The sequence below is a fragment of the Siphateles boraxobius genome, unplaced genomic scaffold (assembly GCF_051911475.1).
Source record: "Siphateles boraxobius isolate OS27281-9 unplaced genomic scaffold, OSU_SipBor_1 83, whole genome shotgun sequence".
NCBI lineage: Eukaryota > Metazoa > Chordata > Actinopteri > Cypriniformes > Leuciscidae > Siphateles > Siphateles boraxobius.
The window spans coordinates 550,177-570,491 of NW_027509212.1; the positions used below are offsets into that span (position 1 = coordinate 550,177).

At 42.2% G+C, this 20,315-nt stretch overlaps 1 protein-coding gene across 1 annotated transcript; it reads left to right on the plus strand.

The window, feature by feature from the left end:
• Positions 1 to 762: 762 nt before the first annotated feature.
• sctr (secretin receptor) lies at positions 763 to 18,754 on the plus strand. The gene is made up of 13 exons (XM_077221457.1): positions 763 to 869; positions 1,637 to 1,751; positions 8,771 to 8,866; positions 9,673 to 9,782; positions 10,026 to 10,135; positions 11,700 to 11,832; positions 11,966 to 12,119; positions 16,026 to 16,086; positions 16,981 to 17,050; positions 17,286 to 17,377; positions 17,604 to 17,742; positions 18,324 to 18,365; positions 18,566 to 18,754. The coding sequence occupies exons 1-13, from the start codon at positions 807 to 809 to the stop codon at positions 18,716 to 18,718; spliced, it is 1,338 nt and encodes a 445-aa protein (XP_077077572.1). The 5' UTR covers positions 763 to 806; the 3' UTR covers positions 18,719 to 18,754.
• Positions 18,755 to 20,315: the final 1,561 nt, after the last annotated feature.

The window sequence follows — 20,315 nt, forward strand, 5'->3', positions numbered from 1 at the left end:
TTTTCGATGTTGTAAATAAAACAATGATTATTGGAGTGTTTTACAATAAATAATATTTCAGTATTTCTACTTAATAGGTTGATGTTTAATCAATGTTATTGTTACAAATAATTATTTGTGAAATGTAAAAAGAAAAAAAAGAAAAAGAAAATCCCATTCCATACATGTATGCATTTCTTTCATGGAACACAAAAGAAAAATGTCACATTTTTCTGTCCATGCAAAGAAAGTCAGTGGAGTACAAAATAAATTATATTCTGGAAAACAGAAAATATCCCATAGAATTCCATTTATGGAGAGATCCTAACAACCAAATATGAAAATTCACACAGAACACAAAAGCAATTGCATAGAATTATGGAGGGTTAAAACTCACTACAAAATGTTATACATTTCATATTGTCTTCAGAAAATGTAAAAAGCTAGTAATTAATTACAGTTATGCAATTACCTATGGAAAAAGTAAACATTTCTTGCTTTGTTAAAGTGAATTTACAAGACGTTTCACAGCACAGTTTTCTGATTTATAACAGAGGGATGGTGAGGTTGTGCTGAGAGGCGCCGCGCATCTGAGCGCAGTTAACAGTCAGATAGATGTTTGGAGGAGATGTTGTCAGATGAAGTGTCTGGATCATCATCAGTCGTTCACGTGCTGAGTTTGACCGGACGCATCGCGCGCACATGTATGTCTGTTCACTGCGCTCGAGCGTCAAGGAATGCGCGAGGAGATAAAACTTTCCTTCAGAGGGACCGAGCGACGGAAATTATTTGGTTGCTATCGAGTTCTGCCATCAGAAGATTTGTAAATGAAGATTTCTGCCGTTTTACACCTGGTTGCTTTCGCGACTTTACTTCACGTCTATTCTCACGTGAGTTCAGAGCAGTAGCCTTTGATGAACATAGCCTACAGGTGACGCACTGCAGGAACTGTTTTATATGATATAAAGTTTATTTAATATTCTTTCATAAGACAGAGGGGCATGCTATCACGTTATGGGGTAATTGTAGCTTGTTTGTTGATTCAAAGCTATAAACGCAAAACATTTCATGAAACAACAAACTTATATAAATATGAAACTTTTGTTTTCACCAATAGATATTTGATCAATAAATAGTATTAAATTACAGCTTACAAAACGTGTGACAACTTGACCCGAATTTACAAAAGCCCCTCGTCCCGAGAAGAGGCTTATATATATATATTATTGCATATTGCATTATATTTTATATTTCATTTATTCATTTGAAGGCTTGCTATATTGGTTGTTTTGGTTGATACATTTCTCATTTGTTAACAGTTAATGCATTAACTTACATGAACCAACTATGAACAATATTTTTACTGCATTTTATTAAACTTTGATGTTATTTAATACAAATGTTCATGCTAATTATTAGTTCATAGTGCATGAATGTCAACAGACACTTAAAATTTTATAAATGTTGAGATTAACATGAACTAAGGTTGATAAAAGCTGTACACTTTTTTTTGCTAGTTCATGTTAACTAATGTAGATAAGTAATGTTTGGTTTGTGTTTGATACAAATATGTGTGTGTGTGTGTGTGTGTGTGTGTGTGTGTGTGTGTGTGTGTGTGTGTGTGTGTGTGTGTGTGTGTGTGTGTGTGTGTGTGAAGGTGTGTGCCATTCCGCCAGAATGTGATCTAGAGTTTGTGCTACTCAGAGAGGAGGAAGACTGCTTCAAAATCATCTATCAAGAGAACCTGACAGAGACCGGGTCCACACACACAGGCGAGCCATTACATTCACTCACTCTCTCTCTCTCATACACAAACACTTAATGAGAAGATTGAGTTCATATAGAGGGCAGCTATTTTCGATATGCCCAGAGTGTTTTCCACAAGCTTGCTCCATACACATCAATACACCTAATGCCTTTTATACTTCTTGTTTATGAGGACAAACAAAATGATAAGTGTTTATGTGTGTTCCTAAGAGTTGTAATGTGATATCTGGGGGGAAGTTTACAGAATGGCCTCCATAATCCATACTCCATAAATCACACCCTTATCAGATTATAGATATATAACGTCATTCAGCGCAGTGTACACACACAATTGCTGGTCTAACGCTGGCACAACTATTCCCTACTCGAGATACATTTTCAGTTGAGAGAGGGTGTGCTTGTTTAAGTGACAGTATCATAAAGTCTAATACTCAATAATCCGTTTACACGCACAGTGATTTGGACAAATTGTGAGTGACAAAGTCAATGAGGATCAATGAGAGTTGGTGATTTACGGTGACATGAGCAACAGCGATGTACTGTGAGGATGTGTCAGGAATTGTCAGCATTATAACATGATTGTGACTGTTGCCGATGCTGCAACTTTCTGAAATTGAGCAATGACAATCTGCAAATAGCAAATGAGCAACCTGTTGCCTGATATAGTTGTATATAGTTGGAACGTCTATACGCTTATTTCACGCAGCCGTTATTTTGAAATCGAAAGCGAGGCTCCGGTGGGAAGAAAACCGGAAGTGTCGCCTTTAATCATAGGAGAGTCGCGAATGCGATGGCGTATTGTTGTGTTTAATGTAGAAATTAGTTATTCTAAAAATGTACATACATTTCTTTCATACTTTAGACTATATACAGTGAAAATCATTTATAATGATTTTTTTTTTTCAGAAAGTAAAAAAAGCAGCAGGAAGGAATATACATATCCTATATTGGATATTAACATCCACTAGTGTAAATCATTGTTTATCTTTACTTCCGCGGTTCTTCCCACCGGAGCCTCACTTTCGATTTCAAAATAATGGCTGCGTGAAATAAGCGTATTGGCAACAGACTTTTTTCTTATATGAATTTTCATTAATGCATTGACAATCATTTACATTTATAAACATTCATATAAACAGTATTATTATTATTACAGTCTCTCTAAACACAGCCTTTCCGAGAGCCTACTCTCCTCTGATTGGTTAGATGGCCTAGTCTGTTGAGATTGGACGACTGCTTACAGCTTGTTTTGGAAACCAAACAGCCATTAGCATTAGGGCTGTCGCGATAACCGCAATATCGCAGTACCGCGCTACTGACAGGCCAACCGCAGAGAAACGCAAGTAACCGCAGCAACCGCGAACCGCGTTTTCTTTTTTCATAAGGCAACCCTTCGTAGTTCGTACCATGTGTATTGAATGTTAAATAATTTAATAATGATAACAAGACTGTTTATCATGGTGATTTGTACAGAGGATTCGTGGATTTGGACTTAAGCCTAAACAGACAGTGAATGTGTTCGACTGAGCTCGTGCGATTACCTGCGTCTGTCTTTGAAGTCAAGTCATGTATATTCGTGAAAAGGTTGCTGTTTCCAAGGAAAGCTAAATATTTGTCGTAGGCTATCATCCTTTTAACGTGTAAGGGTATTTACCATGAATGGCGTCAGCGCTGGTCAGCATTACACAGCGCGAGGAAGCCGTGGGGGGAAAGCAGCGAGTCACGCATTGAATCAATGCCATTGGTCTCTATTAAGTGAAGCATTGCTTCAGCTTTGCCCAAAAGTGAAGCATTGCTGGCCAGCTGAGCCTTGAAAAGTGGAGCTCAAAGTTAAAAAAATAATTAACACCTTGTTTCATTACATCTATCATTTAAGGAATCAGCTTTTTTGAACGTTTTTGTTGAATGAACGGTTCATTGACTCACTCAAAGACAGTCCGTTGGCATAACAACTGCGCGCTGAGTGACAGTCTTTCAATGCGCAGAGACGCTGTTTAGTTTCGGTTACATTGGTTACATTGTTTTTGTGTATGCTGACCACATCATAACACGTATTTATATAGCAAATAAATATAAATAAATAAATGGCGGTAAAACCGCATATCGCACTATTGAGCCACTCAAATTTACCACAAGGGAAATTCCTTCACCGCGACAGCCCTAATTAGCATATCAGAATTTGAGCTCCGGATCTTACTCAGGACTTGATACACAGTGATACGAACAGTAACAATGGCGTCGGTTTTACCGTATTAATTCTAGCCCAAGACCTCATCATTTGAAAGCACAGAAAGTGCCTTGGGTTACGACTTCAACACTGGTTTCTTAAGTAGGGAACGAGTTCCTACATCTGAATGTTGACGCTTTGGAAATACTTTCGCATGACCGGTCTAAAGCATATTTGAAATTACGCTAATTCTTTTGGCTGCTGATAGTCATAAGTCGTGAAATGTGACCTTCTTAGAACCCTGCAGAACCCATGCTGCGTTCTCCAAAACAGACAAACAGTTGTTCTGACCACCTTTGTAACTATAATCCAGCCTAGGATGTAGAATAGCTTTGACGTCCTGAGCAAACTCTAAGCAGGAGGAGGCAACTGACAGGGCCTGCAAACCCCCTACTCTCTTTAGCAAAGCAATTGCTGGAGAATAGCCACCTTAAGAGTCAGAACTTTCTTAGAGGCTGACTCAATAGGGTCAAAAGGAGCCCTTGCCAGACCTTCCAGTACAATAGCAAGGTCCCAAGAAGGAACTCTAGACCGGCAAAATGGCCCAAGACATCTTGCACCTTTCAGGAAAAAGCCTCCCCAAGTATGTACCATCAATTGGTCCCCTTATGGGCCATATCAAAAGTCTCCATATATTGGGTGAGTGTGATAAATTGTGCCCGCTGTCTGAGACATAAGATCCCTCTGGACTGATATCCCGGAGTGATATTAGGTACGAAAGCCTGCCCAAATACTTGGGCCGGCCAAAATAGGGCTATAAGTAATAAGCTCGGCTAGGACTCCAGGGAACAGAGTGATCGGAGGAAAGCAGGCACAGACTCTGCCACTTCTTCACAATGGCATCCAGCCCGAACGGTTCTGGAGGTGTGAGGGAGAACCAGAGCGGACAGCATGTCAGAGTCCACTTCTCGACATCATTTTTTTCCATATCAAGTTCACACCATTTGGATAAAGTCTCCATTCCCTGGGCCCCTGCCTCGATAGGATGTCTGCCCCCTGATTAAGGTGCCCAGGGATGTGGTCTGCTCTTACTGATAGCAGCTTGGCCTGAGCCTAAAGCAAAATCTGGCTCGCCAATCTGGAAAAAGGGCACGAATGCAGACCGATGTAAGACTACCGATGTATTGTATGACTGGACAAGAATATGGTAACCCTTGAGATCTGGGAGTAAGTATTTCAGTGCCAGAAATACAGCTCTCATCTGAAGGCAATTTATGTGCCATGAAAGATAGTGACCTCTCCACCGACTGTTAGCTAAATGGCCATCTAAGATAGCCCCCCAACCCATAAGAGAAGTATCTGTCTTAAATGTTTTGCGATGACATGATGCTCCCAACATGAGTCCTTGGGCTAAGAACCAAGGTTTCTACCAATTCCCTAGGGTACTTTGGCCATCTGAGGGTGAACTGGAGAATGTACAAATTTCTCGGAGTTCAGTCTCAAACCCAGGCACCTTATGTGGGCAGAAATAGCATCTCAATGTCAAACTGCCATCACCTTGGACTCCGGCAAGAATTAATCAGTCATTGATGTAATTGAGTACACGAATCCCCTGGGGTCAGAAAGAAGCCAGAGCTGCATCCATGCACTTAATGAAGGTGCATGCTGATAAGTTTGAAAGAAAAAACCCGAGGAACTTCCTGTGCTGGGGAAGGATGGATATAAATGGAAGTATATGTCTTTTAAATTCGTTGTGACAAACCAGTGATTTAGGACTCAATGGCCTTTAGTGTTAACATCTTGAACCTGTATGTCCGTAGAGTACAGTTCAGATGAGTTTAATACAAAATTGGCTTTAACCCCCCATCCGTCTTGGGAACTAAAAGATACCGGCTGTAATAGCCTGATTTCCTTTCGAGAAAAGGAGTGGTTTTATGGCCTTTTTTAAATGAGGGGGACCAGATTGAAACTGGATCCTGTAACCCCATTCCACAGTTTGCAGAACCCAAGGAGACACATTAGGCAGAAGTTGCCACGCAGCCTTATGGTCTGAAAGAGTATCAACCTCTTGAGACCGACCTCTGGGGTAAGAGGAGTAATACATTTGATTCCCTGAAGAGGTTCACCAGCAGGGAATGGCTGAATATACTTCTCCAATATCCTCCTCTGAGGATCTAGGCATCCCAGTTCCTCCCTGTTTTCAGGCAGATACTAGCTTAACTGACCTGCTAGAATCAACATAGGTTGCGGCGTTAGCAGACCGATTTCCCAAGGGCAACGTCTATCGCTTGGCCTGGACTGAGGTTGGAAACAGACCTGGGTCCCTGGAAGCAGCGAGGGATAAATTGAGAAAACTCCACAGAATGCTTTTTAGCCTCCTGAAGCCCCTCGACCACTGTATTTACAATGTCGCCGAAGAGGCCTGATGGAGCAAACTTTATTCCTCTGTTTAATGCCTGATAGGTTAAGCCACAAATGTTTCTCCATGACAACGATGGCAGCCATTGAACTGCCGATGGAGCAGTCCATTTGCTTGGTGATGTGGAGATCCAGATCTGTGGCCCGTTGGAGTTCTTTCACCACCTCCGGCCCAATTCCCTTTCCTTCATTCAGGTCTTTTAGCAGCTCAGCTTGGTATGCCTGTAACAATGCCATGGTGTGCAGACATGCACCTGCCTGACCTTAAGGAACATACGCTTTGCCCACCAACTCAAATTTTCCCTGCAGAGTTTGGTGGGGAGTGTCAGAGCCATCAAGGATGATGCAGATTTAGGCAAAGTGTTAATTTAATTAGCTTTTTCTATGACACTCATGCTCTTCAGCTGGCCAGGCAAGACTTATTTCAAGAATATTTTCATAGTGTGTACTCACATTAGGTGATCTGATTCGTGCCCGAGAACGTTTGGCCACCAAAGTTTGGTTTGTTTGACTAATGTGATCGCCCCGTACCGTGCCTTGGCGCAGTTCGCTTACCTCAGTTGGGCTCGGGCGGGGGACGCATGTAGTGTGATCGCTAACCGCGCTGGAGCACGGAACAGCTGCGCTACTGTCATCATTACGATAGCAAATATGTTTTATTACTACTTGGATACTACACTTTTTCAGTTAATTAAATTAAATCGATTATATTTAGGTTTATAACAGGTCTGGTTCTCATCTTATTGATGAACAGGAATTCATTTCGAGTAAAGCTGCAAATTCCTCCATCAACGTCAGCAGCCTCCATAATAATCTTCTGATATGTGCAGCACAATCGTGTGAAAATCGCTGCATGGCATGAATAATAAATCTATTAGGCAGTCTATTAGACATCAAATCTATTAGGCTTTTCTTTCTGTTTTCTTCAAAACAAAACGTTGCATCATAAATGACACATGACGTGCTCCGGCCCAGAACATTAAATGCAATGTGAGTTCATGCCAGCGGGGGAGTGGGGATGTGGGACAATTGCGCCAGGGCACGGCACAAGACAACTGTGCCTAGTGTGAGTACTTTTTGAGTCTTAAAGCTTAATACAACTTTGTGTTTGTTTAGGCAACGAGAAAATGTGAGTATTGGTTACTCAATTTGATAAGATGAATTTAGTTCAGCCATCTTGAAGTTGGCCTACATTTAACTGAACAAAGCAAGTAGACTGTTACCTAAAAACTTTACAACTTTACTGCTTGTACTACTGCTAAACTACTAATCTGTGAACTAACCCAGCATAACATGCGTTCTGGAATACTCGTCCATCAGTAGGAATGACCAACACTCGACCACTCTCAGACCTCCAGCAATAAAACTGTCAGTGTGAACAGAGCTTAAGTTTTTACGCTCTATATTGGCCGTCCTTTACATACACAGGAAGCAGTCAATACAGGGCTGTCAACACAGACATCACAATAACAGTAAAACGCTGTACAGATCTCTTGGTCCTCACAAAGTCTCCTATCTGTATTTCATTGGAGAAAGTACTAAGAGAAATGTTTACAACTTTTCCTGCCATTCATCAGACGGAGAGAGAGAGACTGGAAAAGGGGCTAAATAAGATACTGTTCCATTCAGGGAGAGAGAGAAAGAGAGAGAAAAAAAGAAAGAGAGACCAGTGCAAGAACGCAAATAGATTGCATTTGACTGCAAACGATAAAGAGTAATCCTCACACACTCTTTCTTATCTGATTAATAAGGCTCGGGGTTGAATGAATAATCTGAAAGGCTACTACATAAAAAAAGTGTCTAGTTTATGAAAATTAATTTGGTGTTGTAATCTAACAGTCCTAATGAATCTGCTGAAGTGCAAGTACACCATATGGCTAAAAGTATGGTCACCCCTAACCGCTTCCACTCTTTTGGCAAAATGTCCACTGTCCACAACAATATTCAATGCCCCCCCCCCTTCCCCCATGTGGGCTAATATGTTTCCTCTGGCACATCTAATGTAATGACGACAACTTACTATTTTAATATATGGAAACTCCTAGTTTTCTGTTTTCCGGATTGCAGAAGTTTTAAGTGCTGAATGTTCCCAGTCTTTTAGTAATCAATGAATTTGCATGGATTTTTGTTCGTTCATTTGTTCGTTCGTTCGTTCGAGTGCAGTAGTCCTCAGCAATCCACCGCTAACTAGCATTTAGGTCTGTTCCTTTGTGGTTAGGAACGCTCTATTTGGTTGAAATTCAGACTGTATATTTGGACTGTACCTGGTGGCGATGCAATGCTGAGAAATGAGACACAAGTCAAGCCGCAATCATGTAACCAAAAAATTTGGGATTTTTACCTTTTAGAATATTAGTAGAGTGATAATTAGATATGTGAATTGTTATCACACTGTTGCTTCTAATTCTGTTTTACTCCACCTCCATCCCCTCTGAACAGGTTGCAGTGCATTATGGGATGATCTGAACTGTTGGCCTCATGCTGAAGTGGGAGAGACTGTGTCTCGGCCGTGCCCCAATTTTCTTTGGGTCAAAGGTCAGTTGCATCTAAGTTTTCACTGAGCAGCCTTCTTGAATTTTATATCTGTAATCTCGTAAAGCCTGATTGAGAGGCCCAAACTGAACAAAAATGTGCTATTTGGAGCAAATGCTGATATTTATATGGCCAAAACGTAAAATAAAATTCTGATGCTTGTAATGTATATCAGTGAGATCTTTATAACAGTATATAGTGACTACTTACATAAAATGCATATACATATCAGTCATCTATATCTGCCAATATGTCTTAGTAATATGATATTTAAATGCTTAGTGTTATGATCAAACTCTGTAGTTTTAAAACATATAATGCCATACAATACAATGATGATTCAGAGATGAACAAATAACTTCCTCAAAAGCCTGATGATCACGTTTGATACAAAACATGATTTTTCTCAAATAAGATGTATGGATAATCAAGTAAACCTAAGTTGATTCAGTCCATAAGTGTTCATCTTGAAAGAATATTAAAAATATAAAAGTAAGCACGAGCTGAAGAAGGACATTTGTACAATTATACTAAAAGATTTTTACTTGCTAAAAGAGTATCAACTATCAATCAGACGACAGAAGGCCTGTAGTAGATTGTGTTACTTTTTAAGTATTAAGTTTTTCATCATGTTCGAAATTCTGCTGTAAAACAACACAATGACTGATTATGGGAGACGATTTTGGACTTATATATTTTATAAATTCTTGACAAAAATCAAGAGTGATCTGGGTTGGCCCTCAGGGACGAGCTGTTGTACAGGGTTGTAATTGTGTTGCTTGTTGTTTGTTCCTTGTCTCTGTCCGCAGGAGCTGTGATGAAAAACTGCACGGAAAATGGCTGGTCTGAAATGTTCCCGCCGTACGAGCTCGCCTGTGGCCATGGGCTAAACGACAGCTTTCATATCCACGCCGACTCGGTAATATCAAAAATCTTTTTATTTCTGTGCTCATGTTCTTTCATAAAAGTAAAAAAAAAAAAAAAAAAATTCCCTTTAGGACATATTAAAAATTAAAGAAAGAAAGACAGTAAATGCATGTACAACAGTATGACAATAACATCACATTATCATTTCAATGAACCAGTACCACAGAAGAACATTCACTGAAACACAATAGATGACAATGTTGATCTTACATAATGTGACTATCTCTTCTCGTAGGGGCTGGTCTCACACGAGTACTTCTTTTATGTGAAGATCATGTATTCTGTGGGATACGCCATCTCTCTGGTCTCACTCAGCATTGCTCTCACAGTGTTGTGTGTGTTCAGGTAACGGACTGTGTGTTTGTCTTTGTGTGTGTGTTCACATGTGTTTTATGAGAATGTCAAGTGTACTAATAGTACTGAGCAGCAAGACTTGCTATGCAGTTGCTAATGTGGGGTGTGTTTCCCAAAAACATTGTTTGCCAACATGGTCGCAAGTTCCTAACGGTAAAAACACGATTCCATTATAATACGATACTACCTTATCATGAATAACATAAAATGTATTATCATATGTAAATAACATTCAGAAACATTTTTTTAAATGAACAAGGGACAATAAATAAATACTCTTAATGCTTCAAAAAAAATCATAAGAAATGACATTCATTTATTATGGCTAATTTTATTTGGCATGCACAACACGGACTGTTGCACGTGGAGCTTAGGACGTGTTTGTGTTGAAGAGCCGCTAACAATGTATTAAATTCACATAATGCTCTCTCTCTTAAAATGTGAGAGAGTATAAATGTCAACATTATCATATACGTCAAAAGGACTAAAGTCTGTCAGGTAAAACTCAAGCAAAATTTGCTATTTAATTTCAACTGTTACTCCTGCTCGGATGTTTTTTTCTTTTTTCATTTTAATGATGCAATGCAAAAATATTTAGTAGTGTGTAGGTTAAACCTGGCTAAGCTGTAACATACGAACAGCTAGTGCAACCGGCGCCTAGTCTTCAAGATACCATACTAAGTCTATATAATTATTTTGCCTGTTTTATTGCTGCAAAACTAAAATTGTTAGTACAATCTCTTATAAAAAATAACAAGCTGCATGATTTAAGGTATCATGCATGTTCATAGCACCAACGGTGTGCGATGTGTTATGCACTGAAGGGATAGTGGAGTACCTTTAAGTATGCACTAGTAAGTATACTTGCCTTAACAAACACCACTAATAAAGCCTCAAGGAGGAAAAAACACATCAATTTTATTCAGAGGACCAAACTGAGGAAAAATATGCAATTTGGTGAAGCTGCTGATATTTGTGTGGCCATTATTACACTTACACAAACTTTTACAGTATATACACAATGTTCATACCAACAAAACATAGGAAGTTACAGTTCATGTTAAACACACACAAACCATTTTATTCATTTTTAAAAGCAACACACAATCTACTCTGTTGCAGCTCCTCAAGTGCAGAGAAACTCTCATCCAGAGCATGTTCTGTTTGTGATAACAGTCGTGAATCATCCACAAAGAAGTTACAATTAAAATAGATGTCATTCCGAGCGAGAACATGGAAGATGGATAGTATCCCGACACTGTAGCGAATTTCGCCTGAGCCTAAACCGCTTCTCTGCTAAACTCTGTGAGCCAAAGAATTCTGCGATTCGTGTTCCAAGTTTCATACTGCAGTTATTTTGTACAGGCTGGCGTTGTGATGATAAAGATGTTTAACATTTTGACGTTTACATTTGGGTAAGTTTAGAAAAACGTCTAGTTTTCACATACCAGATGAAATTAAACACATTTTTATTTACATGATGCGTTACATGTTTTATTGGTTTTATAGGCCTCATCTTCTCTTTAAATCTCTCTCCATCCCAACCTCCCTTCAGGAAGCTGCACTGCAATCGTAACTATATCCACATGCAGCTTTTTTTGTCCTTCATCCTGAGAGCCATCTTCATCTTCATCAGGGATGCTGCGCTGCATTACTCACAGGAGTACTACCACTGCAACTCTCATCCGGTACACACACACACACACACACACACACACATCAATAAAACATGTACATAAATGCATTAGACTGTACATATACATGGTAAATAAATGCACAGATAAGCTCTCTGTGATGATGTGTTTCCGGGGTTTCCCTCAGCCTGGCTGTAAAGTGGCACTGTTCCTGTCTAATTACTGCATCCTGGCAAATTACAGCTGGCTGCTGGTGGAAGGTCATTACCTCCATAGCCTCATTAACCTCTCACTGCGTTTACAGAGGAAACGCCTGCACTGGTACATCCTGCTCGGCTGGGGTAGGTTCCTTTCTCCAGTAACAATTGACACTTATCTGTCAGTGGATTTTGTTGCTAGTTAATGTGATGCTCTGCACCTGTGATTATTATGCTAGGATTCCTCTGTGAACTTGAAGAGAACTGTCATCATACAGACACGGAAAATGACTAAAACTCCAGCTGATTACAACTCACTGAGAAAAAGCTCTTGAAACATTTGTGCACACATGCCCTGATATTTTGTTATGTAATTCAGTGACATTTGATTTTTTTCTTTTAAGTGTGGCTTAAGTACTTTTTGGGATGACTATACGTTATTTTGGTTTGCTATAGAATGAGCTCCCAAAATTATGAATGAAGAGGGTCTTTGGTTAAATGTTCTTGTGTTTAGGGGAGGTCTTTAAGGGATAGTTCACCCCAAAATGTAAATCTTGTCAACATTTACTCACCCAAATGAAAATCCAAACCTTATGACTTTCATTTTTCTCCACAACACAAAATAAGATATTCTGAGAAATGTTATTAACCAAATAGCTTTGGTTCCCAATGAAATCCATTATATGGATCAAAATATCTTCTTTTGTGTGCTCCAGAGAAAAATAAAAGTCGTAAGGTTTGGAATGTCACTTGGGTGAATAAATGGTTGTAACAGTTTGTGTGGTTGCGATGAAGTGCATGATGATGGATAATGCAAACACACAGTCCTATAATTACAAATCTTAACACGTAGGAGAAACAAAAGAGAAACAAAACACAACCTCATTCCACATAAGCGAGGCTGAACAAAGAAGCAAGGGAACTTAGGGCTTAAATAAACATAGTGACACTAATTAACTGGAACAGAAACAGGTGCATAGCTAATCAGAATCCTTGGAAACAAACAAGCAAAGGGAAATCAGGCAAACAGGAAGAAGGTGGACGAGGGGCTGGCGAAGGGCATGAATCAGGAGGAGATGATGGTGAGAGAAACCAAGGCGGCAATGATGAAGGGAGGAGCCAGGGGTGAGACGAAGGCAAGAAGAGCCAGGTTGGGTCCCAGAGCACAGCCAGGATGAAGGCCCATGGCATAGTCGAGGGAGGAATGGTGGAAACTTGGCAGGTGGACCCAGGGGGATGATAGACCGAAAAGTGAGCCGATGGTAACCCAGGCGGAGCCGATGAGACCAAGCGACACCAATGGATCTGGAGGCTGAGGCGGAGCCAGAGTGCCAGAGGACTGAGAGCTAGTGGGGCTGAGGACCAAGGCGGAGCCAGAGGGAAGCGAGCCCGACAAAGCTGAAGGGGTGTAGGGATGAAGTGCAGCTGAAGGCCCAGATGTCTGTGGCACAGGCAGTGCGACGACTGACCAAGGTGGAGCCGGAGGGATGAGGGAGCCTGGTGCAGCTGTGAGGACGGCGGCCCCAGATGAAGCTGAGGGAGGGATGCTGTGCAGCTGAAGGCCCAGATGTCTCTGGTCTGTGGGAGGGAGGAGCCAAGGTGGAGTCGTCTGATCGACGAGCCGAAGTGTAATGACGTGCTCGGCAGCTAGAGATGGAGCCAGGGTATTACCTTGCCAAGGCGGAGCTGGAGACCAGAAGATCAGAGGAAGATCCACGCAGCAGAGTGGAGTAAACAGAGGGGGGGCCAAGGGACTGAGGGGAGCAAGCGGAGGTGGGGCCGAAGGACTGACTGGCTGACTTTGGCAGATGAGGTCGGAGAGGGGGACTGGGTGGGACCAGCAGAGACGCAGGAGATTTGGAACTGGGCAGGACCAGCAGAGACACAGGAGATTTGGAGCTGGGCAGGACAAGCAGAGATGCAGGAGATTTGGAACTGGGCAGGACAAGCAGAGACACAGGAGACTTAGAGCTGGGCGGGACGAGCAGAGACCCAGGAGACTTATAGCTGGACTGGACCAGCAGAGACCCAGGAGACTTAGAGCTGGACTGGACCAGCAGAGACCCAGGAGACTTAGAGCTGGACTGGACTAGCAGAGACCCAGGAGACTTAGAGCTGGACTGGACCAGCAGAGACCCAGGAGACTTAGAGCTGGACTGGACTAGCAGAGACCCAGGAGACTTAGAGCTGGACTGGACCGGACCAGCAGAGACCCAGGAGACTTAGAGCTGGACTGGACTAGCAGAGACCCAGGAGACTTAGAGCTGGACTGGACCAGCAGAGACCCAGGAGACTTAGAGCTGGACTGGACTAGCAGAGACCCAGGAGACTTATAGCTGGACTGGACCAGCAGAGACACAGGAGACTTAGAGCTGGGCGGGACGAGCAGAGACCCAGGAGACTTATAGCTGGCCTGAACCAGCAGAGACCCAGGAGACTTAGAGCTGGACTGGACCAGCAGAGACCCAGGAGACTTAGAGCTGGCCTGAACCAGCAGAGACCCAGGAGACTTAGAGCTGGACTGGACCAGCAGAGACCCAGGAGACTTAGAGCTGGACTGGACCAGCAGAGACACAGGAGACTTAGAGCTGGGCGGGACCAGCAGAGACCCAGGAGACTTATAGCTGGACTGGACCATCAGATACCCAGGAGACTTATAGCTGGACTGGACCATCGGAGACCCAGGAGACTTATAGCTGGACTGGACCATCGGAGACCCAGGAGACTTAGAGCTGGGCGGGAAGAGCAGAGATGCAGGAGACTTAGAGCTGGACTGGACCAGCAGAGACCCAGGAGACTTAGAGCTGGACTGGACCAGCAGAGACACAGGAGACTTAGAGCTGGGCGGGACCAGCAGAGACCCAGGAGACTTATAGCTGGACTGGACCATCAGATACCCAGGAGACTTATAGCTGGACTGGACCATCGGAGACCCAGGAGACTTATAGCTGGACTGGACCATCGGAGACCCAGGAGACTTAGAGCTGGGCGGGAAGAGCAGAGATGCAGGAGACTAAGGGGAATATCCTCTTCCACTTCCTTATAATGTTTCCCGAGGCCATATGCAGCTCACCCTCAGTGGTGGGAATGTGTGCAGAGCTCCATTCTATGCCCTCATGCTCCACGAGCATACCCACTGAGTGATTGGCTCAAGTATTCTCTCTGGCACTGGCATCACATCAGGTTAGGGCTACATGTCTGCGGTGGATCCTGGTGTTTCGTTCGTGAAGGGCGTGGGAGGCGGCTGGCTGAGCTCTGGTTCCGGAGTGGGGCTGGTGATGTCCTCCTCACCAGGAGAGATGGTGAATGGAGATCCGTCCTTCACCAGCACCCACTCAACAAACACAGCAAAATCCATGTTCTAAATATTTCGTGTGATCCTCAAGTGTTTGTTCTTTCTTCTCTATGCAGAGCATTCGGACTGCTGGCAAGTCCATTATTTAAATCCTTTTGTGGTTTGGTCTTCTGTAACAGTTTGTGTGGTTGCAATGAAGCGCATGACAAAGGAGAATACAACCACAGTCTTGAATCGCAAATCTAACACGTAAGAGAAACAAAACACAACCACGTCCCAAATAAGCGTGACTGGACAAATAACCTAGGGAACTAAGGGCTTAAATACACATAGTAAAACTAATTAACTGGAACAGAAACAGGTGCATATCTAATCAGAGGAACAGATCAGAACTTTACCAGAACACAATGAAACTAAACAGACATAACCCTGACAATGATGACAGGATTTTTGTTTTGGGGTGAACCATCCCTTTAAGCAGGCATATTTATTTAACTCAAGGCATGAATATGAGCAACAGGATATGATGTCATAGACCAGGGTGTCTGTTTTGAATAATTCAAAGTAAATAAATTATAAACAATTTCACAGGTTCAACAGCAAAAGAGGAATGTAGTGAATGATGGGCACATGGGTACCTGTATTTGCATGCATGAATGGAAGTCAATGGAATGCAATGTCTAGTAGATTGCCCTGTTTTAGGTCTCATCCTGGCAATACAATTAAAGATGTACAATTACATTTTGTTCCCACAGGGATACCAATGCTCATTATTATCAGTTGGAGTTTGGCCAAATACCTGCACCAGGATGAAGGGTACGTTCACAAATGTTCAGAAATCAGTTCCAGAGTTATAGTCATTGAAGCTCAGTCTGATCTCTCAAGGGACTGACTTTATTTATACCAACCTCCTCTGGACAACAACAAAATGTAATTTATTACCGTATATTTGTATTATATAAGAGTGGTTATTTTAAACCAGCATGGTTGTGCGTGTGTGTGTGTGTGTGTGTGTGTGTGTGTGTGTGTGTGTGTGTGTGTGTGTGTGTGTGTGTGTGTGTGTGTGTGTGTGTGTGTGTGTGTGTGAGAGAGTGAGTGTGTGTGTGTGTGTGTGTGTGTGTGTGTGTGTGTGTGTGTGTGTGTGTGTGTGTGTGTGAGAGTGAGTGTGTGTGTGTGTGTGTGTGTGTGTGTGTGTGTGTGTGTGTGTGAGAGAGAGAGTGAGTGTGTGTGTGAGTGTGTCTGTATCTGTGTCTGTATATGTGTGTGTGTGTGTGTGTGTGTGTGTGTGTGTGTGTGTGTGTGTGTGTGTGTGTGTGTGTGTGTGTGTGTGTGTGTGTGTGTGTGTGTTCCTGGTAAACCCTAAGTTATGGGGACAAGTTGCACCTACAAACATGGCAATATCCAAAATCGTGTTCACCAATAGGAAAACAGCAGATCTCTCATACAAAGTGATGTTTTTTGAAAATGAAAATAAATAAACAAAGTTCTGTGTGATGGGTAGGTTTTGGGGTTGAGCTCGGGAGAGAATATACAGTTTGTACAGTATAAAAATAATTGTCTATGGAAAGTCCCCATAAAACATGAAAACACAACGTGTGTGTGTGTGTGTGTGTGTGTGTGTGTGTGTGTGTGTGTGTGTGTGTGTGTGTGTGTGTGTGTGTGTGTGTGTGTGTGTGTGTGTGTGTGTGTGTGGTGTGTGTGTGTTGTCAGATGCTGGGAGACGAGAGATCATGGCTGGATATGGTGGATATTGCGAGTACCAGCCATTATTTTCATCACTGTAAGCAAACATTCCAGTTAAAGTTTCTGGCCTATTCTCTCAGATTTAAACAGTGTTTTAACTTTCAAATATCTCTGTTTACAATATCTTTCTCTGCATATTTTTTTTTTTAAAGAATTAAGTCATAATACTGTCCTGCCATGTTTTTAATATTTTTTAAATATCCAACACTTTATGCAACAATGAATATTCATTGTAATTATCAAGGGAATTAACAAGGGAAATTGTTTTTCAGGTAAACATGCTGTTTTTTCTGAGTATTATTCGGACTTTAGTGGCAAAACTGAAAGCTCCTGACATGCATGGAAATGAAATTAATCATCACAGGTGAGAGAAAATAGCACGTTCAGCATTTAACTGTGCGTCACTAGTGCTACCAAACAGAACGGCAATAATAATGACTGTGATTACTGTGACAGGCAAGCAATATGCACAATTTTATTTGGTACAGCTAGGGTCACAGAAATAAAAGCTTTATATGATTGAAAAATAAATGAGTGTATGAAAAAGAAGAACTTTTAATCATCATCATTCTCTTTTTTTTATGGTGTAGGAAACTGGCGAAATCGACATTTCTCCTAGTGTTCCTGTTTGGGCTGCAGTATGTGCTCTTTGCCTTTTTCCCGGATCGAGTGAGCGTGCTAACCTTTAAAATCTGGAATTTCATTGAGCTAGCATTAGCATCCACACAGGTGATATACAGTTCAACCTCTCTCTTTTTCTCATACACACAGGAAAAGTCAAGTCAAGTCATATGTATTTATATAGCGCTTTTCATAATACACACAGTTTCAATGCAGAAAATCTCTGTTTGAAATATCTTCATGCCTTAAATTCACATATAGCGGATTAGAGTTGGGCGATAATATAGTTAAAAAAGACTTTGCTATGATACATGCAATCGAGCAGTTGAGATTTGCTTTAGCCTATAGTGTATATATATATTACGCTTTATAACTTTACATATAAAGCTGTGTGATAAAACCTTTTACATTTTTGTGACAATCTAAAACAATCACGCAGCCGAGATTTCCTGTTTAGTACATATTCTTTACGTGAGTGTAGCCTACTGTATGTACACAGGTAAAGTAGGTTATAGCCTTCTACATATACAGCTTTTAATATGCTTCGGGAACAGGAAAAGTAATGAATCCCAAACTCTTTACAGGACATTTATTGGAGGTTGTTGTCATTTATTTTCACTCTCTCTTGGTTTATGAAATTATCCAATGTTGTCTTTTGGTTCTGCTTCATGTTGTGTTTGCTATTACAGGGCTTTATTGTGGCACTGCTGTACTGCTTTTTAAATGGAGAGGTGAGTGAATTAAAAAAGATTGAAATTTGAATCAAATTATCTGAGATTATGCTTTCCAGAGATGGACGGAGTTTAATACATCACACATTTTAGACGCATTTGTTATTATCAGATCTTGCTCTAGGCATGGGAAGCAAGGCGGTTCTGTTTTATGTTTCACTGGTAAGCTTTAATAACTATCGACCTTTAACTTTCGGCAGGTACAATATGAAGTCCAGAGGCGGTGGAGACGGTGGCGCCTGAAGCAGCGTTTCCACGGTGACCCCAGGGTGCATCACGGTTCCCTGAGTAACAGTGGCCTGCCTCTGACACAGGTCTCACTGCTGACACGCCCCAGCACACAGATCACCTGACCACAACCATCTGATCACCTGACCACTACCATCTGATCACCTGACCACTACCACCTGACCACTACCATCTGATCACCTGACCACTACCATTACCATCAGATCACCTGACCACTACCATTACCATCAGATCACCTGACCACTACCATCTGATCACCTGACCACTACCATTACCATCAGATCACCTGACCACTACCATCTGATCACCTGACCACTACCATCTGATCACCTGACCACTACCATTACCATCAGATCACCTGACCACTACCATCAGATCACCTGACCACTACCACCTGACCACTACCATCTGATCACCTGACCACTACCATTACCATCAGATCACCTGACCACTACCATTACCATCAGATCACCTGACCACTACCATCTGATCACCTGACCACTACCATTACCATCAGATCACCTGACCACTACCATCTGATCATCTGACCACTACCATCTGATCACCTGACCACTACCATTACCATAAGATCACCTGACCACTACCATCAGATCACCTGACCACTACCATTACCATCAGATCACCTGACCACTACCATTACCATCAGATCACCTGACCACTACCATTACCATCAGATCACCTGACCACTACCATCAGATCAACTGACCACTACCACCTGACCACTACCATCTGATCACCTGACCAATCACCTGACCACTACCATCAGATCACCTGACCAATCACCTGTCCACTACCATCAGATCACCTGACCAATCACCTGACCACTACCATCAGATCACCTGACCACTACCATCAGATCACCTGACCAATCACCTGACCACTACCATCTGATCACCTGACCACTACCATCTGATCACCTGACCAATCACCTGACCACTACCATCAGATCACCTGACCACTACCATCTGATCACCTGACCACTACCATCAGATCACCTGACCACTACCATCAGATCACCTGACCACTACCATCAGATCACCTGACCACTACCATCTGATCACCTGACCAATCACCTGACCACTACCATCAGATCACCTGACCACTACCATCAGATCACCTGACCACTACCATCAGATCACCTGACCACTACCATCTGATCACCTGACCAATCACCTGACCACTACCATCAGATCACCTGACCACTACCATCAGATCACCTGACCACTACCATCTGATCACCTGACCACTACCATCAGATCACCTGACCACAACCATCTGATCACCTGACCACTACCATCAGATCACCTGACCACTACCATTACCATCTGATCACTTGACCACTACCATTACCATCAGATCACCTGACCACTACCACCTGACCACTACCATCAGATCACCTGACCACTACCATCTGATCACCTGACCGATCACCTGACCACAACCATCTGATCACCTGACCACTACCATCAGATCACCTGACCACTACCATCTGATCACCTGACCACTACCATCAGATCACCTGACCACAACCATCTGATCACCTGACCACTACCATTACCATCTGATCACCTGACCACTACCATTACCATCAGATCACCTGACCACTACTACCTGACCACTTCCATCAGATCACCTGACCACTACCATCTGATCACCTGACCGATCACCTGACCACTACCA